This window comes from Amia ocellicauda, chromosome 22, assembly GCF_036373705.1.
Source record: "Amia ocellicauda isolate fAmiCal2 chromosome 22, fAmiCal2.hap1, whole genome shotgun sequence".
Lineage (NCBI taxonomy): Eukaryota > Metazoa > Chordata > Actinopteri > Amiiformes > Amiidae > Amia > Amia ocellicauda.
The window spans coordinates 1,935,802-1,961,289 of NC_089871.1; the positions used below are offsets into that span (position 1 = coordinate 1,935,802).

At 43.8% G+C, this 25,488-nt stretch overlaps 1 protein-coding gene across 1 annotated transcript; it reads left to right on the forward strand.

The window, feature by feature from the left end:
- The first annotated feature begins 12 nt into the window (after positions 1–12).
- Positions 13–25,164, forward strand: crk (v-crk avian sarcoma virus CT10 oncogene homolog). The gene is made up of 3 exons (XM_066695998.1): positions 13–526; positions 5,721–6,304; positions 17,660–25,164. The coding sequence occupies exons 1-3, from the start codon at positions 307–309 to the stop codon at positions 17,795–17,797; spliced, it is 942 nt and encodes a 313-aa protein (XP_066552095.1). The 5' UTR covers positions 13–306; the 3' UTR covers positions 17,798–25,164.
- The last annotated feature ends 324 nt before the right edge of the window (positions 25,165–25,488 follow it).

Genomic DNA, 25,488 nt, shown 5'->3' on the forward strand with positions numbered 1-25,488 from the left:
AGGTCAATTTTCTCCCAGGTCCGCCATTTCAGTTTTTTTGGAGTTTCTTGTTAGAAGTTCTGGGATTTGATTAAAAAAAAAACTTTGTTGGAAATATCTGGACAGACCGGTTGAATCCCCCACCTTTGCGTAAGCGGAGCTGGCTGCTGTTCACACCGGGCGGATCCACGGGAGCGCGGCGCGGACGTCGTGCGTTTTCTGAGCGGCTCCCGCAAGTTAAAGTTTTTTGTATGAGTTGGATCCTGGTCGCGGACAGGGAGAGGTGAAGGGTAGGCCCCGAGAAGCCGCGGTGTAGGAGTGGCAGCCATGGCCGGGAATTTTGACTCGGAGGACCGTGTGAGCTGGTACTGGGGCAGGCTGAGCCGGCAGGAGGCTGTCTCGCTGCTGCAGGGGCAGAGGCACGGCGTGTTTTTAGTCAGAGACTCCATCACCAGCCCCGGGGACTACGTGCTGTCCGTCTCGGAGAACTCAAAAGTCTCCCATTATATTATCAACAGCATCAGCAACAACAGGCAGTCTGGCACCGGTAAGATGGATTGGTATCTAGCCTGGGCACTGCTCATCCCAAGCGACAACGAGGGGCCGGGGAGGGTGATTTACACTGATTTATATACTGTAACTCTCATTATAATACTCTTAATTGAGAATGAAATGCACAAGAGTCCGTTTTAATGATTTATGTTTGCTCTGGCTCATGCAATTGTTATTTAAAATGAACTCTGCGGAGCTCCTGGTCAACACATGGCTGATCCATGATTCGCAGCTCCTTCCCCCCCGGAGACGCGTTATTGCTGCTCGGCAAATGATTTCACCGCAGCCCGGGGTTAACCGTCTGCGTCCTTTTAAGCTGCCTGTTCAAAATAATGTGGGCTATTTGCAGTGAAAGCATGCGGCTGCGGCCGTCGCTGGAGCTGGATGGGTTTCTGGTGGCTTCGTGATGCCTGGCGCAATCGGACCCTGAGGGGTTGTAATTCTGCACAGCGTTATACATTGACGTAAAGCCACAGGGTTATGCATTTGCTTACATTTAATAACACCGATTTAAAAATGCAACACCCCTCTAGAGCAATTCAGTCAACGTGCAGGAGCGACGCGCGGTTTTTGCAGGCGTCCTGCTGAACTCAAGGCATGTTCTCCCAAATCTGTCCCATGTAGTGATGTATGTTCTAGAATAATCTATTCTTAATCCATGTCCTTAGTCATCACTGATTTGTGTTGATGGTTTGCATTTTTAAGATCATTTTGACAATATTAGTTCTGATTCAATGTAGAGATCTGGTAGCGCAGATGTCCGCAGTTCTGCACAGATCTGCACCTTTGGACCAATTGCATGACTAGAAAAGCGCAGATCTGTGCAAACGTGCGCTGCAATAAAAAGACCGAGACACCGACGTGCGTTTGCATCAGTTGAAGGGGACCACCGCCCGGCAAGTGATTAGACTCTCATTCTTCAATATGTATTTGGGATGATTTGGTTGCAGCTTTGTGTGGTTGTGATTTGCAGGGGTGTTGTCCTAATGGGATAATAATAACATCACACATGTATCCTGTTGAGGTAGTACCCATGTGATTGTCAAGATTTTGGAGCGGATTGATGTTGTTCTATCATGGAAGTTGGTGTATTCATGTGAACTAAGCATTTGCGTGTCCATTATTGAATAATTGTACCACACGCCAATTGCAGGTGGCTATATAAAATGATCTGCTGTTCTGAGAAGCTCGGATGAGATGAAAGCCAAGAAAGTTAAGTGGGGAGACAGGATGCACTGATGCGTTAAGGGTATTGGATAAGATTGTAGACTTCAGTCCATTTCCTTTCTGCAATGCAACTTTCCCTAGAGTTTGTAGTCTTAAATGCAGCTGATCTGAATTCCAGAGACGACCGGCTTGCCATGACTGTTTCATGTAATAATCAAACGCCTTTCCTTTTAATTAGCTTATAGTTTTAAATATTATGACGAAAGGCCATTGCAAGGAGTGATTCAGACGAGTTTAAATGTCCCCGAAAAGTCTTTTCCACTTTATTTTTTGGTGAATCATTGAACTGAGATTTCTCCGTTAGGGCTTTGCAGCTTTAGCCAGATGTAAAGCGTACAAAATGGTGAAAGGAGCCTAATGATCTACACTGGAGGTGTAAATGGGCTCCCTAGTCTGTGTTTGTGAAACTGTTTTTCCTCTCCTGGGTTGAAGAATATGCATGAAAGTGTAGCATTTGTAAGTGGGTGGATACCTTAGCCCATTGTACCATCAAACACAGATGCTCTGATTATAAAGCCTTATCTTCTGGAAGATGTGCAAAGTTGTGTCGTGCTGCACAATCTTATTTAAATTCCACCTGAGGTTTTAATTGCTTCATTGAATCAGTTATTGATCTAATGATTCTGCAGCACAACCTTTTGCAGGACTGTAGCCATTGTTGAATCAGTGCTATCTATACTGACCTGCAGGGCATTCACTCTACAGATCCTGCAGGGTCACAGTGGCCACTTTTTGGGATTTCTGAAAAGGACAGTTTCTCTTGTTGTCGTAGCTATCTGGTCAACCCCCTCTGTCTGGAAGAATTAAGGCACTGGCGCAGACCCAGTAGTGTCTTAGTAGCAATTAAGGTGCACATCTGCACTACCCTACCAGTATATGTTTTTGTGTGTGTTTACATTACATCAATTTTGTTAGTTTTTGGAAAACAACTTGCTCATGTAAATGCACCCACTGCTTTTAAAAAGGAGGTGCTCAGGCAGTTATTAGCTTTATTATATTCAATCTTTTAACAGAATGAATCACTTGCACTAACAGAGGGGGGCGTGGCTTCTGGCATTCTTGTGGTCTGTCAGCCAATCATGGATGCCAGATAAAAGATGGTGGTGACTCTGATAGAGCAATGTGATTTAGGATAACCGTGATTATCTTACTAACGCCTTGGCTTTCTTCAGACATTGTGAGATTGATGATAACACTATGGTATAGGGGATCGTGTTTACCCGTAGTGCTCTCTGTAAGGAAGGATTAGAGGGAGCTGGGTGGGGGACGTGAACAAGGCATTGGGCACAAATGGAAAGGCGTGCCTGTCCAAACAAAAGAACATGTACATACAGAGGTTGATGGTTTTGCTGTGGTGCTGTATAAGCCGGTGACTTGTGCCACATTTTTCTACCACTTTCTTCTACAGTTATGTAGAATTTGATCATGAGCTCTGCGTTTTAAATAATAACATGGCCTAGTGTGTAATCTGCTCTGACAGTATTTTTTGAACAGTATTAAGAGTAGTTTGCCTTTAATAGTTAGAACGATTGTTTAAGATCAGTTCTGGACTGGAAACTGAAATTGATAAATATAGCCTACAGAATTGGATTTGACTACGTTGAATTTTATGCAGCTTTGAAACCACACAAACAGGGTTTGAGTCCGACTCTTTACTGTTAAGTCCTGTTTATGTAAAGATATGAATCCGGCAAAGATTATTTATTATTTTATTTCTTGGCAGACACCCTTATCCAGGGTGACTTACAAAATATAAGCGCAATACAAAGTGCAAAAATACAGAGCAGTTCAATGCATAAAACATTACGAATTCCAATTTACATCTCTAAGATGAGAGCGTTTTGGTCAAAAGCCAGGCCAGAAAACAAAAGGGGAATTTCTGTCTTTTCTCTCCAGTTACATATCGCTTGTTTGTATTTTTTCAGCATTGAGAAACTCTATAGAACCGGTTACCTGCTGTTCATTCATCCCAGCACGCTCCGTTAACAATACTGTGTATTGTCGAGAGAAGGGATGCAAAATAATCCCAAAATCTTTGATGCACAATGGAGCATTCTGCCCCTGTGCTAAGGCCATTATTAAGTGTCCTTTCTGTGTGCAGTGTAGGTTCTGATCGGGGGGGGGTTTGAATGAGTGTGGAAAATAAATGTTGCCTGTTAATAAGAATAATGGTCTGATTGTGTTTTGTAAATTAGGTAACTATGCGCTTCCTTTAATATCCAGGCTGTAATGGAAGAGAAATAATCACCTGTGCCGCTGTTAGTGTGCCCTCCCTCCCCTACGGTGTCAGTACATTTCCCAAGCAAGAATCGGCTATTTTGCCTTTTCTTTTTCATCGGTATTACTCATCTCCCTTATTCAATACAGGATATCCTCCCGTTGTTGGCACTGACATCTGTTCTACCTTTGCAGTTATGCCTTTTGGCACGTCTCCTACTCATCCACTACAATCCATTCCATATAATTCAATATCTTTTAAAAACAAATGCAGTTTGTGTTTAAATAGTGCATTGCTGATGCAAATGTGTACCAAATTCTCTGTCATTAATTCTGTGTACATATTACTCCCTAACAAGAATATTTCATATGGATAACTGAAAGCTGCCATGACATCACATAGTTTTATGCCCTTTAAGGACATTTTCCTTCTTTCTTATGTGACTGCTCTAAAGAAGGAAAGTGATTGCTATTTCGCCTTGTCTTGATTACTGATTTAGCCAGCGACTTGAAACGCCAGGTCCGTCTCAGGCGACGGCAGGTTTGAACACATCGCGGTTGTCCTCAGTTTGAGCAACAGCGCCCAGAGTTCCAGCAGTAGTTAACCTTTGGACTGAAGGAATTGCCACACAGTCCAAATGGTATTTATTCAGAACGAACACAGACGAGGCTCGTTTTGAACACTGTCAGAGCTCCTGGATGTCAGCTTGGGTGTTGGATCGGAGCATATGACTGGCTCCTAATGTTTTGTCACACTTAATGATTACTCAGCTGGTGGGATAGTGTTTCTTGGGAGAGTTACCAGACTAGGTGGCCCAAAATCATCCCTCAAAGTCAGCAGTGCTCCATATAGAAGTAGGCTATATAAAAAAAGTAGATACAAGTACAAACTATTCTGTAGAAACGTGAATTAATAATTTGTACAAGAATATGTGAGGAGGGGAATAGCAACATTTTGATAATCTCGCTATATATTTGTCTTTTTGAATAGTGTGTTTTTTGCAACTCGGGAAGAGAACCCTGGACCTTTTAATTAATCCATTCTGCCCTGAAAGTGAACCGCTTCAGTTTGGAGTCCCTGAGATTAGTTAGTGGGGGAGGGGAAAGGCGGGGCGATGAATGGTGCATAAACTGTTTCTTTATTTTAAAATAATTTGTGCCCAATAATAAACTAACAATTCCCACGAATTAGAAAGCACGATCATTTATAATTCTTGTGCACAGTTTGCTGAATTGTGGTCCCAAAATTAAATAAAAGGGTGGACATTGAAAGGGATTGATTTAAAAAAAAAAAAAAGAAATGGCATTCTCGTCAATTCAGTGTGTGTGTGTATGTGTGTGTATATATATATATATATATATACACACAAACACACACACACACACGTTTGCTTTTAAGATTCCTGGACATTAATTGGTAAACCATATGCTCCAATGAAGCTCCTGATTTCTATTTTCGTGGCAGCTTTTTATTCTATCCAGTTCTGTCCCAGGGCTGTCAACCACTGGTAAAACGAAACCCATTTCTCCAAAGGGATACATTATAAAAAGTGTTAAGCGTGATCTCCCTGATGATCTAACGATTACATTAAGAGAGTACTTGAGAGTTCCCTTTGCAAGAAAAGCAGAAGAACACTGGTGGCCCCAGGAAACCCCTGTTCCCCACACACCGCCACAGACACACTTTTTGGTGACCCCTTTTTCTTGAACGCTGTGACTTTATCCCACTTTCTTGCTTTTTCCAGGGTTGAATCTGCCAAGGTTCCGGATCGGAGACCAGGAGTTTGACGCCCTCCCCGCTCTCCTAGAGTTCTACAAGATCCATTACCTGGACACGACCACTTTGATAGAGCCCATTTCCAAAGCCAAGTACCCTAACTTTGTGCCCGGGGTGGGAGTGTCGGGGATGCCGGGCGGAGGCGTTGGAGTCGGGGGCCTCGGCCAGCGACAGGAGGAAGCAGAGTTCGTGCGCGCCCTCTTCGACTTTCCCGGGAACGATGATGAGGACCTGCCCTTCCGCAAGGGCGATGTGCTGCGCATCCTGGAGAAGCCAGAAGAGCAGTGGTGGAACGCCCAGAACTCGGAGGGGAAAGTGGGGATGATTCCTGTGCCCTATGTGGAGAAATACCGACCCTCGTCCCCGACTAGCGGAGGTAACCAGGAGTGTCCCAACGCCCCTCCGCCCCTGCTCGGAGGCCCGGAGCCTGGGCCCTATGCCCAGCCCAATGTCAACACTCCGCTGCCCAACCTCCAGAACGGCCCCGTTTTTGCCAGGGCAATTCAGAAGAGGGTGCCCAATGCCTACGACAAGACAGCCTTGGCTTTGGAGGTACAGAAAAGCAAACCAAACCAAAACAAACAAATTAACCAATCCCATGTGCTTTTCCCCCCTCTTGCCCCCCATAATCAATTGAAACATATTTAAATTAATCTGTTTCACGGGGAGTGGGCTCCTTTCTCTCTTCTCTGTCACAAAGAGTTTTCCTCTTGCTTCACTCTCCTCGGGGAATGGGGGAAAACTGCTTTTTGATGTGACTCCCGCCCCTCCTTTTCTCTCTTCCTGCCGTGGTGTCGTAACTCCCAGGCTTTCCCACTGCAAAACCAGTCCTTTCTGAAGGTTTGTGCTGCTCTCGGGTGTGAGTTTTATACCTCTGTTCTTGGGCCTGACACGCTTTCTATACAATGTCCTATACCTGATTGGGGGTCCATGATTTTGGGGTTTTCCTTTTTAATCATTTTGGCGTCCCTTTGCTCTAAAGTCCGAATGTGTGTTCGGTTTCTTTCTTGCAGGTTCAGGAAGAAACGGAGATGGCAGGCAAATGTTACAGAGGTTAAACCGTTTCATACTGTACTTTGCTCTTTGAAACGGTCCTTCTAATAGCGGTGAAGCAGTAAAGGGACCTTGTATTATTCCCCTGCAATATATTCGACAGCTATTGGAGAGAGACTTAGCGTTCACTGCGACACAGGGTTTTGTTTAAGTAATGACCCTGTAGGGTTTCTGTGTGCTCTGATGTTGCTCAGCGCTGGAGCTGCATTTTTGGTGCCTCGTTTGAGCCTGAAATAGAAGAACAGGAAGTGTATTTTCTGAGGGTCTTCTGATCTGTGGGCTGGAGCGGCGATGTGGGGGGATGGAGGTGGCGGGGTGGAGATTTGGGCAGCCGATAAGAGCCAGTCTTTAAAAAGGGAGTGCGATTTCCTGCTTTATTTGCAGATTTCAGCTTGAGACTGCAAAGCACATCAGAAAGAGAGCGGAACAGTAAGTGAGTTAAAGGTTACGAGTGGATTTGCTCTGGAGTCAAACATTTAGCTTGTGTTTTCAAGCTCTGGTTGAGACTGGAGGTGTGGCAGCACTAAGCTGAACTGATTCTATATCTTGACTCAGCCTGGTTCCAGTGTCTCGGTCCTCGACATGCAGCCGTGGAAAAGCTGAGTATAGGAAGTAGAGAGAAAAGCATGCGTCTCTGTAGATGATGCACAGAATGAAACTAATCCACAGAAATATTGATCGGGGTAAAAGCTCCAACGCACATTGATATGGAAGCCCACAGGGGTTTGGTCCTATTGATCTAAAGGTCAGTGCCAGCATAGCCAGAGTTACCAAACTGGCTCTCTTGGCTCCTGCAACTTATTTATGTTTTATATTGTAGCCAGGAAAGAGTTTAACACGATGTATTGAGCTGGGGATGGAGATCCTAGGAAAGGCGTATTTTAAAGCCAGACAATTAATTGATGTGTTTCTGGACTTAATTGCTCATCTAATTAGACAAGGAGATGATGTCCATATACACTGTACTGGAAGAAAAGGTGTCCCTCATTATGTGAGTTGCAGCTCTTCCGGTGTTGTCTGTGTTGAGTATTGTGAAAGCATTCAGGTATTTCCCTAGTTGCTCTTGAGATTCTTTGCATTCCTGTCAGCTTGTGTGTTGGCACAGACGGGGGGTGGTGGAGGGGGAGGGCAGTGAAGGGGGTGGTTAGCGCTCCTTGCACTGTTGTTTGGGTCCTGGGGGGGAATTCTGCCGGGCTGATCTCACACCTTCAAGGGGCTCGTTAATGGGTGGGGGGCGTCAGTTCCTGCTTTTCATTGTGTTTAAAAGGAAGAAAGAAAACCGAAAACAAGGGTCTGCAGTATGCTTTATTGCTAAGCCATATGTAGCGGCACAGTGGAGTCGGGAGGTATGCAAGTCATTCTGTGTAAGGCCTTCGTTGCTGTTGCCCCCAACTCCCTTCTGCATTTCCTGAGCTGTACTGTGCTGCAAAACCCTGCCTGTGAGTTAAACACAGGCATAAACACATTTTATTTTAAACACCTAAATACAATATGCCCATCTAAAACTGTTACCTGGGCCTAAAACAGTAGCTGAACGTACTTTGTTGGCAGGATTTAGTCACTGAGTGTCGTACCAAAAGCCCAGCAGTATAATAGCTACTCGATACTATTGTGGTAGCCAAGTCATGGGATGCAGTTCCCTCTCATTTAATCTGTGTCCCATCTTTCTGCCTGGTCTTTAACCGTGGGTGGAAAGTAGCTGTGAGCGCGTGTTCTGACTACACTTTTCTAGTTTGCAGCATAGTTGGACTGTTAAGTGTAAGAAGTCATTGAACCTTTGCATAGGGTTAAATACTAGTGGACTCCCGTGCAGTTTTTATACAGTTACAGGCCACCACTAGGCATACAAAATCCAAACCCAGCTTGGTAATGATTCAAATGTACAGAGAGAGGAGATTCTTCCGGGATGAGAGTGATAAAGCACTCTGTCATGTCTGTTCTGATTCTGTATTGGGAACAGGAAGAAAATCTCTGCCCGTCTCTTTTACAGAAGGAGAGTTCTGATGTGTCTGCTAAGGGACAGACGGGGGGGAGTTGACGATGTGTGGTTGTGTCCAAAGTAAACAAGTCTGTCGAGGAAAAACTCCAAGGAGCCTGCTAACTGATTTTTGTAATGACGCTAATTATTTTGGTGGTAATTGTTAGATGGCTACAATTTAATTTGCAACCGTTTCAGATGTGATTAGAGCATCTGGAAGGCACAGGGATTCTCCCAAGGCCCCTCGGCTGTCATTTCAGGAGCAGGAACGTAATGTCACACGTCTCTGTATGAGTTACACACACACACCCTTCTGGAAAAACGCACCAACATAGCCCTAGAAACACACACAGTGGTGCAGCGAAGATGCTTGTAAAGACTCTTGTTGATGGTGTGTGTGTGTGAAGTGTGCAAATGCCTGGGGCTGTTGCTTTACAGTGGTGAGCTCTTTAATAATAAAGGTTCTAGGTTTATAGACCTCTTAACTGAAATGATCAGGAAGTTGAGTTGTTAACCAGATTGTGACACTTACTGCCTCCCAATATATGGCAATTTATCCACTGTCTGCTTTAAGGGACCCTAGCTTTCCAACGGACATATCAGTGCTAAGTGAAGATGCTAATCATTCAGTTGATATTAAGTGATGGAAGGTTGATGTCAGTCTCCCAGTTGAGCACAGGTCACGCAAAGTCCTTTAACTATGAAAATGTGCCTCCCGTTTGGTGCAAGCCACAGGCTTAGACGCTGATCAAAAAGGGGCTTGAAACAGGTGCTCCTAACTCCAAGCATTTCTAACTGTAACTTGGACACCGAAATGTACAATTCCTTGGCTGGAAGCTGTGATCCCTGCATAAATCTTCACCAGAAAGAGACTCCCCCGCCAACAGTTCAGCCGATACCCACTGGGTCCTCCTGAGTCAGCCAGGCGGTGGCTCTTGCACAAGTCCGTCGAAACTCGGAAGAACTCCGGAGTGCGGCTTGAAAAATTACAAAATAAATAAATAACGGCTCCTGCAGGATCTGGCCTGTTTGAGCTTCGAATCCCCAGGAAGAACTTTCTGGCACTCACCCGCTCTGGGCTTGACGTACTCTGCTCGTTGAAATATGGGAAAGGGGCAGGGTGAGAGAGAGGAGGAGGAGCGGGGGACTGATCTGTAAGAAGTGGCCAAATTCAACAGGAAATGCTTTGCGTCCAAATGCATTTCCTGACCGTAAGCCCTTTGGGAGCTACTGCTTCCACCCGGAGTGGCTCAGTGGTGCTGGCGGGGGACCCAGGCAGTGTGTGGGTTGCAGCACACACTGTCATTAGCAATAGGCCAGAAGAACATGCACTGGCATTTCTCCTTGACTCTGTTAATTAGCTCCAAGCTGAGAAGGGTTTCATTAACAGGGAAAAGGGATCTTTGAACCCGGAGCAGGGGGAATGGCTCGGTGTGTGTATTTGCAATCTGTTGCCACCTCCTTGCATAAACACTGACCGGGGGTGGGTGGTGAATTGGGAGCGTAGTTTGACATGAGGTTGGTGGGGGGGAGTGAGTTTGCAGCATCAGACAAAGAGGGTTCTGCGATCTTCTTCCCTTTTTATCCTACTCATCTTTTCTCATTTCGAAACACTACAGTATGTGGAGTGCGATACAGCAGACCTTTTGTATGTGCTGTTAATATAACCCTTATATAATCTAACCATTCAGATGTCTCTGTTAGACCCATTAGCAGCTGTACTGGCAGCTGACGGGCTATTGATCGGGATTCTATACAGCTCATCACCCCTGGTACAGCAATGGAGTGGGCAAGCCAAATTGGTCTTTTGTGCACTGACTACTTTCCACCTCTGTTGAATTCATGGCGTTGGTACAGCGTGACACTGTTTGTATAATAACCTACCGATGTCTAGTTGAAGAGTAGGAGAGCGTTGATCTGTTTCGAAGTGCAAATAAGTGTCCCGAAATGTCGTTGATAACTAAAGTTTAAAATACTGATCATTCTCGGCATGGGATGACATTTATACCCAAGATAAGAGGTGTAGGAATTGTTTGAAAACACTGCGCTGTGATTGGCTAGTTTCTCATGTGAGCATACAGTCCTTGGGAGAATGTGTTATTATACAGCCGTGCCAGATCTAAAGGGTTATCGCTGCACAGGGAAGAAGACTGCAGGATATACCGTGTTAATGTGGTATATCTGTATCCAGCATAGTTGTGCACAGCTTGGCATTCGGTGGTGGGGGGGTTAACTGAAAAAAGGCTGCTGTTTTGCTCTCCCCAGGCAGTGGAAAGAGCATCAGTGAACAGCTGGCCACATCTGCTGTGGACAGACCCGTCACTGTGGGCTGATCCACTCCCCCCCCTTCCCCCACAGCCAGACTAATACCTGCTGAAGCTAGGATGGGTTGGGGGGATTGTGGATGGATTACAAGGCCAGTTGTTGCCAGAGGTAATTGAGTGCAGAGACAATGGACCAATGGGGATGGAGGCCAGACACCTGCTGCTCCCGTCAGCCTCGGAGAAGCGCCTACAGGACTTGGGCCGGGCCGCCTGTGTCTGGAGAGGTTCAGATCAGCCCGTGTGAGGTTCAAAGGGGATTTCCTTCAATACAAGTGGCTTCAGTCTGTTCTGCAAGCCAGAGGGAAAGGGGATTGCTCTAATCCTCACACCAACAGAACCCTGCTCTCCCCTTCTGTCCACTACTGAAACTGGAGCACAGTAGGGGCAGTAGCAGTATATCAGGTTTTTCAAGCAGGCCAGTATATCTTAAATAGCAGTTGGTAGTATACCATACATTTTATTTTTAAAACGTTTTTTTCTTTAGGCTACTACACAAGGTTTGCAAGTTACGTAATGAAGAATGAATGATTAAACCAAAATAGCAGGCCTATCACTATAGGGTCCAAGGCTCTCCAGCCAGGTCTTCAGAGATGATTCTGATCCTTGGAGATCCGTTAAGGCTTTCGGATTGTGATTGAATTCTTCTGGAGTGATTCTTAAGTGCTTGACTTTTCTGTCATCTTTAAAGTTCCCACTGTCCTTTTCTGGGCATGTCAGTGCAGTTTAAATTATATCTTGAAGCAAATATTTAAAATATTGTGATGTGTATCATCGTGTTGTCACTTTTAATGTGTATGGCCCACCCCCCAGCTTCAGGAATGTCTGTAAAGTATCCTGCAGGCTCAGTCCGAGGTGGTAATTGTAACAACACTGCTGTGACTTTCATACACAGGATGTGACCGGCGTGCATTCCGGGCTGCATTGTAACGGATTTGTGCGAGGCAAGAAGTATTTTTGGACTTGTGAATGAGGTTTATTGTTCCAGTTTGTTAAATAACTGAAGTTTTGGTTTACTTTTAAGAGCAGCTGGAACTCAACTGTTGGATCCGTTGTTGGATTCTGCATAAAGCCACTCTGTGGAATTCACACCTGACTGCAATTTGGTTTTGGGTTACAGTCTTGGCCCATCTTTATTTCTGTAAGCGAGAGATTTACTGACTTTCTCATTTTGCAAAAATATTCATAGTATGATTATTATTATGTATTTCTTAGCAGAAGAAATAAATGATCTATGATCTGGTGCAAGTAGGTGCAGGATATGATGTCACAGCTTCTGCCCTGTGTTTTATGCGATTTCCCATTTCAATTATATTGATTTATGTATTCTTTATCTAATTATTTAGCTGACGCAGGGGTCACAACATCACTATAAACAAAACGAAAATTGTAGGTAATAAAATGGTCGAATTGAGAGATCAAAATGGCCTACAGGTGTAATTTAAAGAGACATCGTAGGGAGGTGGTGAAAGACCCTGTGTAGTTCTGATGCTCATGGGAAGAGTACTCCCCCAGAGCAAGAAAGGGGGAAGAGGAAGGGTGAAACGGAGCAGGCAGACACCTGAGGAAAAGTGTGACGGATTGAGCTGGGGAAGAGGAACGGAGTGGCGGCGTGTAGGGAGAGATGAGACTGGAGCAGCGTGGTGACGTGATGTATGTGCAAAGCAACTAAATGGATAATTCACTGTAGGAAATGCTGCCAGCTGCTGTATCATCCGTAACGTATGGGCTGTCTTAGAGGCGCTCTAGGGCTCTAACCCCCCTGCTGTCATTTCTTTGCATTTCGACACTTGTTTCTGGATGATTTTGAGATCCCGCAATCGTGAGGCCCATCACAGCAGCCCGCAGTGTGGCGCTGGCGCTGACGGCCAGTCTCTCGCTCCAGATGGGGATTGGCATTTCTGATCCACAGTCATCTTTCACTGTAGTTCTGCCACATTGTTCTGAGCGGCGGGTAAAGTAAGACATGAATGAAAGAGATGAGAAGAGCTCTGTATTGCAGTTCACCGATCTGTGCTGAGCTTTGCTGGCCGGGGGAAATATCTGAATTAAAAACAGTTTATTCAGGGGTCCCATCATTCATATCATTCATTTTAGCATTACATATAGATTACTATTATTAGTAGAATGTTAGTTTTTTTTTTTTTGCCAGTAGGCCTATATCTGAATTATTTGAAATTATTTTAAAAACTATTTTATCTGTGGATATAGTTTGTTTTTTGTTTTAAGTGTTTTTATTCTGGTTTTATTTCAACTAGGTGCATGTAAATTGGAGCTATGATTGAAAACCAGATTTAAATGATCATGTATAACAGTTAGGGTTAGTCTTATGGTCAGGGTAAGGGATAGGCTTACAGACTAGGGTTGTCTTTGGCTCAGACATGTTATCAACACCAGAGCTCGAAGTGTCATTTATTCCTACTTGAATTCATTAGGAATTTGCAGCCATTCATTTTAAGTGTCTGGTTTAGACTTGCTTCCTAGAAAGGCTTTGGTATTCAGATGTGTGAAGCTGTTCTGTATTCAAGAAGTCAATCTGAAGTAGGATTGCCCTATTCTTATGATGGTCCCCTTTGTATGTGTACCATATTTCATTCCTCTGTGGTAGTTGTAACAGATAAGATGGATCACAGTTAATTGCACTGTTTGTAATACTGGGATACTGTCTGGGAGTTTCCCCCCCACACACAATTACATTTCAGTTACTTATTAAAAAGTAGCTCAAAAAAGACTGCAAATCGGTTAATCTGCCAAAAACCTGTCAAATTCAGCCCCTTTCCCTATGAATCTGTTTCTCAATTATTTAATGAGGCAGAAAGCCCAGAGGGGGGGACTAAAGGCAAAGGGAAATTGAGATGCTGTTTTTGTGCCTAACCGGTTTGAATGTATTTGTTCTAAAAATATGGACACTCTGTAGTGTTTGTTTTGGGACACAAAGCGCTATACCGTAAAACGATCTTGTTAAATTATACTGCAAACATAGTTCCGTTGCTGTTGCTATTAATAGAGCCTGCTTGCCACACAAGAAAGGCACTGATTTCTTTGAAGCTCACCAAAAATAGAGGACAGCATGTATTTGTGAGCCTGAGATGTCCAGAAACTCAAAGCTGTAATTATCACTTAATTCCAGCTTGCTTTGCGTTTTGGAAGTTAGTTTCGGGTGGCTTTGATGGCGGAAGAAAGTGTTTGCAAATACCGAAATAGCAGTAAACTGGACCTGACAATAGTACTTAAAACTGTGTGTAATGAGATGAACAGTTAAACCAGCAAACAACCCTCAAAAACTTCTCATTTTTTTGCAGTTAAAATCCCATCCCACCGACTCGTCCACGGTAGACCAGTTTGAAGTGCCGTCTGATTCACTATAACTGGAAATGCCCTTAATTGGGATAGTTTAGCTGGGTACACTTACACATGGAATGGTAAGGTGATTGGTTAATGATTATATTGAAAGGGGCTGAGAAAAGTGTCTGTAATAAGCCTAAAGGATTGATGCTGCTGAATTTTATATCATAGCTAGAGATCTGCCTCCAACTGGCGTGAATTTAAACGGGTAAAACAATTAATCTGATGAATCCCAAAAAGTCATTACCTTTAGGAATTGATTGTTGGCACCATTATCAGTTTCCTGGTGATACAGGATTTTATTGTATGAACTTCAAGAAACCTTATGCAATGAGTAATAAAACCAATCGATTGCATGTGCCCAGCCCTGATAACTACTAATAGCTACTTGAGTAACTGTCCCCTTGTGGAGTGTTTACATTCCTGTGTTTGCTTTTTACTTTTTAATAATTGAGCCATAACTAGGAATACAAAGGTGAGTTGAGAGTGTGGGTGGTTGAGCTGGGAAGCCTGACAGACCCACCTGCCATCACAGTCCAGTCTGCGCAGTCAGTATTTCACAGCTTCTCAGTCCCCAGCCGGAGCCGTGTGTTTAAAGGGTGTTCATTCGCTGTTTTTTTTTTGGATTCTTTGAATTTGAATTTGACTTTTGAATTCTGAAGAGCGAACTACCGGTATTCATAAATGCAAACGTAGCTGTTGTTCCGGAGGCTATGGAAACTCGCTCTTTCTCATTGTAACAGACGTGTCAAAGCACGTGATCTTGTGTCCTCTGTCACAGACGCAGCCATGGTTTAGAGTAGAATACCTTAGTTCAAATTTCAATATACATTGCCAAAGGCTGTGTAGAGGTCAAAGGTCACGTTCTATGACGCTATTGCTATTGCTCCCGTGTTGATGACAGTTTCAGACGTGTTGCTCGTTTTCCTCCCAATACTGCAGCTCGCAACTGAATTGCACTTTAAAAAGTCTGAGCCTCCTTTTTTTTGGTGTTTTGCTGGTCGGCAGGCAGGTAGCAAGCATGTGATCCGCCAGCAACAGAACAACACCAGTGTGTGCAAAGGCTGGTTTGGTCAGGGAGACGGGGGCGATGAGAGCTCTACAACTCGCACCGCCAGGCTAGCTAGCTCCCAGTTAAAGACTCGACCACACCATGCCCACACTGCATTCCTGACATTCTTGTGGGCTGCGATGATTGCGATATTGGCCTGTATGGGAGCTGCTTCACAGAGGGAGAGGAGGCCGAGCAGATGTCCCACGAACGGACACAGCAGCGGTCAGCCCCCTCCGTACGCACGCATGCACACACACACGCACGCGGCACGAGGGAAATAGCAGCAGATGTGCACGGAGCAGTTCCACAATGCACTGCATGACACTGCACCAACAACACGGCCTATAAATGCAAATCTTTCTCAGTGAGGGCTGTATCGACTCTGTGCCTGTCTTGGAGCTCGGCACTGGCATCCCAGATCAGGCAACATGTCGACTCCAGCTCATGTTCAGTTTACTGTAATTCTGGTGAGGTGGCTGTGCTGGCGTCATTCATTTATTGGGCTAATGCTTTAATCCATAATGGCTTGCTTGGCTAGTGTGAGGTGGACAAGAACTGGTTTAAACTGAGATGCTAAAGGAAGCAGTCCACTTTAAACCATAATCTTCGAGAGAGTCAGATTGGAGGTTTGAAATCCATTTCCTCAGGCGAGTGTGCAGATTGCTTGGTACTCACTTTCGTGATTTTTGCTTTTGATCAATCCGTGTTGTGCTCTTATGTTTGTTCAGGCAGCTCATTCCCCTCTGAACTGAGATTCAAACTGCTGCCTCACTCAGGCTGATTAATCTTCTCTGGTCAATTCACGGCGCTCAACCAATCATCCTTAACTTGTCTCATTTAATACATTTTGGATGCCTTTTTCTTTTGGGTTATACAGCACCCTGATTTTGAAAGCATCTTTTAGACTATAGTATCATCCAAACATTGATGTGCAGGGATACATAATGAGATTTGGGTGTGCGTACTTAAGTAAAAAGTTAGTTTCTTGTAGGTAAGGGCTAAATATATATATTCTTATAGAGCAGACTTGGGAAAGTTTTGATCTGCACTTTGTGGTTTAAATTTAAAAAGTTGTACACAGTCTGCAACAGCATGTTATTCACATTAATATCAGCTCCAGATTACTGCTGTCTTGCAATTCGCAAACATGTTCTTCAGCCAAAAAATAACCTGAAATTCATTGTCAATACACTTTGGATCTGACCCACTTATTGAAACTGTAGCATGAGAGCGCAGACCCGACCTGCTGGACATAGTGTCAGAACCTGTCAGGGGGGTGCTGATGTGGAAGTGGCTTGATGCAATTCTCGTTAGCTTGGCATTGGTGTTATTTGACTGCAATTGATCAAGTGTATGAACTCCCCTATTGTAATGGAACCCAGATCTAGTATGTGGCGAGATCTGTTCCCTGTTTTTGGTTTTCGGTTTTGTTGTGGAGGAGGGGGTAATTATCCCAGATTAAATTCCCCAGAGGCTGCTATTTTAACATCCTAGGAACAGGAAGCAGATTAACAAGCAGTCGTGCTTGCCGAATCTCAAGTTCGTAGCTCTCTTGGGTGTGTAAACACGAATCTAAAGTACGAGGACACCGCACAGATAAGAACAGCAGAGTCTGGGAGAGGACACCTCTCTCTCTTGAGCAGCTGGAGAGCCTGTTGGAGTCCCTCTCTATGCAACACCTCCATCTAGTGGCACAGGCCTGGAAGAGCAGGTGGAATTCTGGGAAGAGTGATTTTAGCAAGCTGTGGTCAGGAAATGTCAAATGGTGATGGGCAGTGTAGAAGTCCCACAATGCAATGTGCATTTTGAGAACGGTTATAAATGTTAGCATCACTTATCCTCAGCACGCGGTTTCTCAGGCTTCTTTGCTGAATCGACTATCATGCATGAAGGTCATAAGCTTTTGTTTAAGGCAGATCAAAGCCATAACTTCAACGACACCAGTAGTGACCTGACATGCCCAGGAAGTTCGTAACGAACCAGTCTGTCATGACTGCCGTGCTGAAGCAGGGACAGATTCCTCCTCCTGTCAATCAGTCCATTTTAATTTGGTAAAGATGGGATTGTCGATGGGCCAGCAGGGCAAGACGGTTCTTCTGTGCCCGCAGATGTCTGTTCTTCATTTTCTGACGTGTCCGTGTCTCTCTCGCCTGCAGGTCGGTGACACGGTGAAGGTGACCAAGATCAACGTCAACGGCCAATGGGAGGGGGAGTGCAAGGGCAAGCACGGCCACTTCCCCTTCACACACGTGCGGCTGCTCGACCAACAGAACCCAGAGGAAGACCTGAGCTGAGAGAGGCTCTCCCACCTCGAACCCGCCTTTGCCATCATCCCAATCACAGTCTCTCTCACACGCACACACGCACACACGCACACACGCACACACACACACACACACACACACACACACACACACACACGCACACACGCACACACACACACACACGCACACACGCACGCACGCATTTCCGATTCCCCCACCCCCAAACAGCAGAAGGCATTCTGTACCCGCCCTCTTCCTTCACCAGGGCCGTTTTCAGATAGAATTAGTACCCTCCTAGTCTACATTTTCCTGGCACTTTCTCAAAGTCCAAACAAATATAGGCTGGCTCACTTGACTGACCCGAGCTTGGTGCTGATAGCAAAAAAAAAATACTTGATTCTTAAAAGAAACCGAACAAGGTTATCTGAATGGAGAAAGATGTACCCCCATCGCTCCTGATGTCAGGGGGCGTGAAATACAACTAAATAAAACCTCTTTAAAACGCTAAAAAACTGTCTGGCTGCAGAATGCGGTTGTAGGTTTTTGAATTTAGAATTGTTATAGACACTAAATGGGAGAAGTCTTGATGTTTAAGATCCTGAAGCTTTCTGAGTATAGCCTTTCCTCATTGTGCTACATTTTCTCTCTCTCTCTGGGCCTGTAAAACACACACACACACTTGCCTCCATCCTACTGAATCTCTCTGAAGGGCTCATAGAAAGCCATCGGACAGATCCACTCTGCCACTACTAGCTGAACCTTGAGATGAACCTTAAACCGTGGTACTGACGCCAGACAGAACTGCTGTATTAAGGTGGGGGGGTGGATTCCCAATGAACTATCCTAGTTTGTCAAGAGAAGAGCTCTGTCCTACATCCCCATTGCTCTGCACAGAGAGTGAGATACTGGGCCTGCAATCTTCTTGACTTAGTAGTACAATTAAATAACCCAGCAGCAACAAACAGGACCAGCACAGTTAAAGAGGTAGCCTAAGGGGTCCTGTTTGCCATTTGATATTGTTACTAAACACTACAGGCTGGCAACCAAGTTTATATCCAAGGCCTAGACCAAATCTCAAACTTTGACCTATCCACACATTGCAAAGATCTGTACTCTTATTAGGTAGTTTATTTTAAATACCATTAGAATTATTTATAAGTAATAGAAAGTGACTCCTGAGAATACATGAAAACACAATATGGCACAGGTCTGTGATTCGTGGGGAGGTCGACGTTTTGGTTAGGTTCAGGCCCAAGTCTTTTTCTTTTTCCTTTTTTGTGTAATACAATGAAAGAAAATATTATTAAATATATGTATGCCATTACATGCTCTAAATCCTCGTTAGTTTTTGGTTTTTGTATACTCTGTAACATGGATTTTCTGCGTCGCCTGCCGCTGCTGTTCAGACTCTGGTACAGCTCTGTAGAGGGGACTGAGGGAGAGGGGATGTGACTTACAACCCCCCCAGTGGAGAGAGAATTTGGAGGATAGTGGCTGGCTACCTTTAAGGTGTGTGGGGGGGGGTCTTCTCTCCTAATCACAGCATCCTTGGCCTTTTACAGCACAACAGGACTCTAACCAGTGTGGGGAGCTACTGAACACTCGGAAAACCACCTCCCCTTTGTGTATGCATTCTGGAGTGTTTTAAATTAATTGGGGTTTGATCATTTTTTTGCAGGGCGGTTTGTTTTCTATTGTTTGTTGGTTTCTGTGGTTATTTTCCCCTTAGTGGGTGAGGTGAGGGAGACTACTCAAGGGACTGGCGATGAGACAGTTTTTCCGAGTTGCTTTCTGCAGGGTTGACGTAGGACGCAGCCTGGGCGATGGTGTGATAGTGAGGTGATTCGATCTGTTAGAACTACAGTGGACAGCTGAGAGGGCTGGCAGGACTCGCTTAAACAAAGAAAGGCAAACTCGAGGAGGGTGCTAGAGGTGTAGGGGTGCTATATAAAAGAGTTTCTAGACACAGCGACTAAAGCACATGTCCCCCCCCCAAGAAAAGGTTAAATATCCGGGTTTGGGTGTAGCCTGTGAAAGTGCCGTAATGTTATCTGACAGCAGCTCACCCAGAGTTTGGATGTTAAATTACAAGCTGCAACAACACTGCGTTACACCGAGCTCCTGGCTGGGAAGAGGTGAGCGCCGCATCACACTAACAAATTGTGACAGGTTTCTGTCTAGTAGTTAATTACAAATGCCGTCACACAGGCCGGTATTTGTGATACCCTTTGCCACTCTAATCGAATAATTTTTATTTTGCCTGCCTTTGACCCTCTCAAACCACCCTGTGCTGTAGCAAAATAATATTATTTCTTCTTTCGGCTATGTGACAGCCTGATTTGACATTCGAGTCTCTCGGCTCCTCCTTCAGAGCCCAGTCACTGTAATCTGAAGGCACACATCTATTGGTAAACCCCTGATCCCCAGCTTTTCAAATTACTACCTCCTCTTTACAGTTTCGAACCATTTGGCCAAACCAGTTTGTTTACAGTGTCGGGTAGTCAGCCTGTCTTTTTCAATTGTTATTTGCAGTGGCCATTCTCTATCTCTTCTCCCTCCCTCCCAAACCCTTCACCTCCTACTCTCTCTCAATCTCTCTCTCTCACACCTCTTTCACTCTTTATTTCACGCATCCGTTCTTCTGCTCTGTCCCTCCCTTCCTCTCTTTCTGGCAGGCTAATCAGGCGGTGCTGTCTGAGTCCCTTTCAAATCGATCACTGTCACAGCCCCTCCTCCCAATAGGGAGTTCTCCACACTCCTGGCTTTGTAGCTCCTCCCCTGTTCTCCACCTGCGCTCTCCATTTTTAAAAAATTATTATTTAAGAGCAGTGTGCTCTATCTGAAATTACCCACGACTGGCCCTTCATCGCGTTTCTATACCACCTTCCTGGCTTACTTCTGCCTGCAAGCCTTAAGAGAACTCAGTGACAGCTAATGTGGAGGGAGGGAGAGAGAGAGAGAGAGTTTTAATATTAATCGATTATTTTATTTGTATGTATTCTGTGTTTTTCCTACCTGACTCTCCAAAACTGCTATTGAAGCTAGTTGCAAGGGCCCTGCAGTGTTTTTTGTTAGTTATGGAAGTATAGGCCAGAGCCCAGGTGCTGGTAAGATTGAGAGATAGTTGTGTGGTTTCTCGTTGGCCAAGACAAGGAACCTCAGTTCAGAAACTTGTGTTAGCGGGATGGATAGTAGGGCTGGGTTGTCCATTTTGGAACCGGGTTCAGTTGCAATGGTGTATTTTATAATTAAATTTGTATAATTAATCAGTTGCAGTCCGTATGACAGTGTTTAATCCAATCCAAGAAACTAATTATTCTCTGCCAGCTATTGTCTGCTTAATGACCATAACAGTATACATTATACCTGATTATATTGCTTTGTAGTTTACCTTGTATGTCAGCCTAATTTTAAAGCATAATTATATTTGTGCAAAATATCAGTGTCATTGTAATTTCGTCTCACAAACCGCTGGAATGGTAGTTGTAATTAACGCCAGGTGTGCTCCATTTAAGATTCGTATTATCGGCACAATAGAGCAGGTGTTGCTGTGGACCTGTATTGTCTGCCTCAATCCTCCCCCCAACGCAAGACACATTATGTTGCATACTTTGTTATTCCTGCTTGGATAAGATGTTCTTTATTTTTTTATGTGGGAGAAGGGATTCTTATAAAGAGCGTTACAAACTTTCAGGTACACTTTCAGAATGACAGGGTGGGGAAAAAGTATGTTCGTGTGTATTTAGTCATAGCTCTTTCTTAACGAGAGGAGCGGGCTTGCATGTGAACAGAATCCCGAGTGCATCAAGCCCTTTATTTCAAGGAACTCTTTTCCATATCAAAAAGAGCAGCACTCCGTTTCAACTATCCCGCGAGCTGTAGGGTCTCGGCCTCGGCTTCGTGTCACAGAAAAAAAGATTTATATGCTAATGTGGAAGATGTGCACATGCATGTGTATTTGATTAGTTTTCTGCGCCGGTGAGAGTTCATGTAGAGGATATTCATGTCGAAGACGTACCATGGTGGGAAATGGCAACTCAAAGCAAAGCCTGCCCGTCTGGCTGTCAAGCAGACTTGTTATTCCCAGCTCTCAGAAGAGCTACTTTTGTTTCTCTGCGCCTTTGTCTCTCAGAAGGGGTTTGTATTGGGGGTTGGATGACAGCAGTGTTTTGGTGTTGGGGCCACTGAAACATTGAAGTGTAAACCAGACTTACTAGGTTAATTACATGCATCATGCAAGTTGATTTTATGCACCTTCCTGTCCTGAAATGTATATTATTATTATCCTAAAATAATGGCAATTGAAATAATCTAGATTGAATTAAACAATAATAATGTAAAATGATTTGCTCATTATAAATTCATGGTATTGATTTTAAAACTTAATTTTAAAGCTGGGCAAAAGCGTTTCTGTACCTAAAAAGCAGAACGACTACAAATCAGCGTTCTATAGCGAAGACAAATATCTGCAAGACTACGTGGCACCAATACACAAATTCTTATTGAATCATGCTGCAAATGTCTAATACTGAAGTGCAAGATGAGATCAGGAGTCATTGACATACTGAAACTGTATACGCGCACATGTAACTACACATAACGACACATTAGACATGTTACTGTCTGTTTTACCAGTTCTTATGGATTTAGTGTTTAGGGCCTGAATAATGAGGCATTCGAAAGCAATAGGGAGAAACTGTTTTTCTAAGAAGCACACACTACAAAACTATATGCACTACAGTTTCCCTGCACATGAAGCGGTCAGTTGTGTTGCTGTAGCTAAAGAAAAGAAAATGCAAACTAATTGCAAAACCCCATGATAAGGGAGACTGGAATCACAGATATTCTGCGTTTGGGTCAATTACTGATATTGACTGATATTGCTCTCCACTCTTTGAACACAAGCACAATCCATTTGTATAATTGTATTCAGTTTTTCCACTGCCCCTCACCCCAGCCTTGTGTTTCAGACATCAGTGTTGTGTGCTGGTGGGGGGGACACTAATTCTGGTTTTAAGCAATAGCCTTAATTGAAGACACTTGTCATTTGGCTTGTAACATCTTTCTGACTGTAATCATTCATTGGTGTTATTTTAATTTAGCTGGGAGTGTAGGGGTCATACAAATTGGTGTGAAAGAGACAATCTGCTGTATACTGTGCTGAAGGCTGTGTGTGTGGGGGTAATAGAAATGACTAGGGAGCTAGCATTCATAGCGCAAAGACATATTTCTGCCAGTAGAAAATATTTTGTGTATTACTGCAGAGATTATCTTTAAAATGTATGTCCTTGTATGAAACTTTCCGATTTCCCCCCAGCTCCTCTTTATATAGCCTTTGCAGTGGGGAAGGTGTCAACTTTCTGTTTTTGTAATATATTAATATTTGTACTCATATTGTACATGCTATGCTGTATTTGAGGTGAGAGAGATGTGGTCCATTCCATTTACAGAATTTGCTCTGGAGGATTAGGGAAATTTGAATCTCAGTTTCCCTATGCAAAAACAAAAACAAGACCAGTTGTGTACAGTAAGAATTGTACCTTCTGTACCGTAGCAAACTGCTGCCACGTAGGAATTTAATGGTTAAGGTCAGGTAATGGCACATTGCATTTTATTGTCTCTCATAATCATTGTAATTACACTACAAGTGGTTAATTAAAAACAACAGTGTTGTATTTTGTTTTTTTAATACCCCACAAGAGTAATCATTACGGATAAAGTGATGCAAAGAAAACCTTACACTAAATTGACCCAGGTTTTCTTTGGTTTTTGTTTTGTTTTGACCTCCAAACGATAGATGTCCTCTTTCTTTCTCCAACTCCGGTGTTTGTTTTGTTTTACTTGTTTTCCCTTCTGAAATGACATTGTTGTGGACTGTAATCTCCTCTGAATGAGAAGAACAAGGCTAACCATTACAGATGGATTAAAACAAGATTCACAAAACAATGCTTGTGTACTCGCCAAGCTTGCATGTGTCGTTAAACACAAGTCTGGAAATACCAGCATGCCCCTCTCCTGCTGCAGTCAACACTTTGCTGGCAAGACGTTATTTTTTTAAAGGTTTGAAATGGACTGGGCTGATCTTCATGACATAATTGTACCCGTTGCAAAGACATTATTGGGCCTAGTCGAGTGGGCCATTTTCCTCTTGATGTCTTGCTTCACCCCCCACCTTTTACCCCACCCACCACCACTCAGTGTCCTTGTACACGCCTTGTTTACATCAGAGTAACTTGCACCCATTTAAATAGTGTATGGTGTTGTGTAACCACACGGAGCTCCTAAAACCGCCGCCATTTTGTGTGCCTCTATTCTTTACCTTGTGGTTTTTGTGTAAGCTGTATACATTTTGAGCGTGCTGCGTTGGCCTTCCAAAAAATGTTTTACCTTCCGTGTTGCCATTTATGCATACATACATAAGTGTGTATGTAAGTGTGGGTGTGTAGCCATACAATCAAAGGGTTAAGTGTGACTGTCTCCCGTGTGTTTTCTGAACAGTAAGAAGGCCAACATGCCGGAATGCAGTACCCACAATGCACGGCAACTGTCAAATTGTGCTCCTGTGCAAATGGCACTCCCCTTTTAAGTATTATTTTGGTTTTGATTTATTTTTTAGTTTTAAAGGGGGCAAATCGAGCAAGAGACCAAGTCATCCCCCGGGGAGCAAACGAGTGAAGTAATGTGACATATTGTTCACTGAGATCGATTTAGAAATTGTGCTGGGGGAAGAGAGAGAGAGAATGCAGATACGGAAGTCTGTTTTGCACTGGAACAAAACTAAAGACATGAACAAAACCAACACGTCCTCATGGTACAGCATCAGGGGAACGGGCTTCTCCCTCTAACAGACTTTTAAAGAACTGGCTTGTCGATTCCTGACATATTAGACCCCAGTTGACATGAGTTGTCCAGCTATGCAGTTTCTGGTCTTCCCTGACTTGGATTGAACAGGACTCTTCCCATGAGCCTCTTGTCACTGCGAGCTACCCTTTTCTGTGACCGTTCAGCCTCCCTGTCCCACCCCGTGTGAGAAACGTCAGTCTGATCCCTAGCAGCGTCTCCTGTTCTGAAATGTTGCATGCTCCTGTAACCCCCGTCATTGTCCTTCCCTGTAATGGATTTTCCCCTCTTCATTAATGCCTATAAATATTTTTAAAGTATCTTATTTTTGTAATAACCCTGTATAATTCATTCAGTGTTTTTGGTTTTGGTTGTTTTGTTTTTCGGGAGGGGGCAATTGCAAATAAAAATTGTGATTATATTAATATGAAGATGTGCCATTGTATTATAACACTATATTCTTTCATGACAATTGAAATTTACCTTTTTATTTTCTGTAGCATGTAATGTGTTTATTATATACTTAGTAAATAAAGCCTATTGGCAAATGAACATTTTTTTTTTTTTTTGCCTTGTTTTTATTTTTATTACAGTGCCCTGGCAGAATAAAATTAGGTCATGAAGGTTAAAGGACACCTGGACAAATGTATTCAGATCTAAAGCACTTGTGTGTTCTAGGTCACAGGGTCGCATTCTAGAACACATCGGGTGTTCTTTGGAAGACAGTGTTGATAGTCTGGGATTCCAAAGGTGCATGTTTATTTATATATGGTTTATAAATTGCCCTCCACAACGCACATTTGAACCAACTCGTATCTCATCATAACTTGGGATCCTGAGCAGTAAGTAAAGGTATTAAACCCTCTACTGAAAGGTTTATA

Bases quoted from the DNA above. Each gene is read 5' to 3' on its own strand.
- crk (XM_066695998.1), top strand. From the start codon at position 307: ATGGCCGGGAATTTTGACTCGGAGGACCGTGTGAGCTGGTACTGGGGC. The intron at 527-5,720 runs GTAAGATGGATT...TGCTTTTTCCAG, and splicing joins CAACAGGCAGTCTGGCACCG to GGTTGAATCTGCCAAGGTTC. The intron at 6,305-17,659 runs GTACAGAAAAGC...TCTCGCCTGCAG, and splicing joins AGACAGCCTTGGCTTTGGAG to GTCGGTGACACGGTGAAGGT.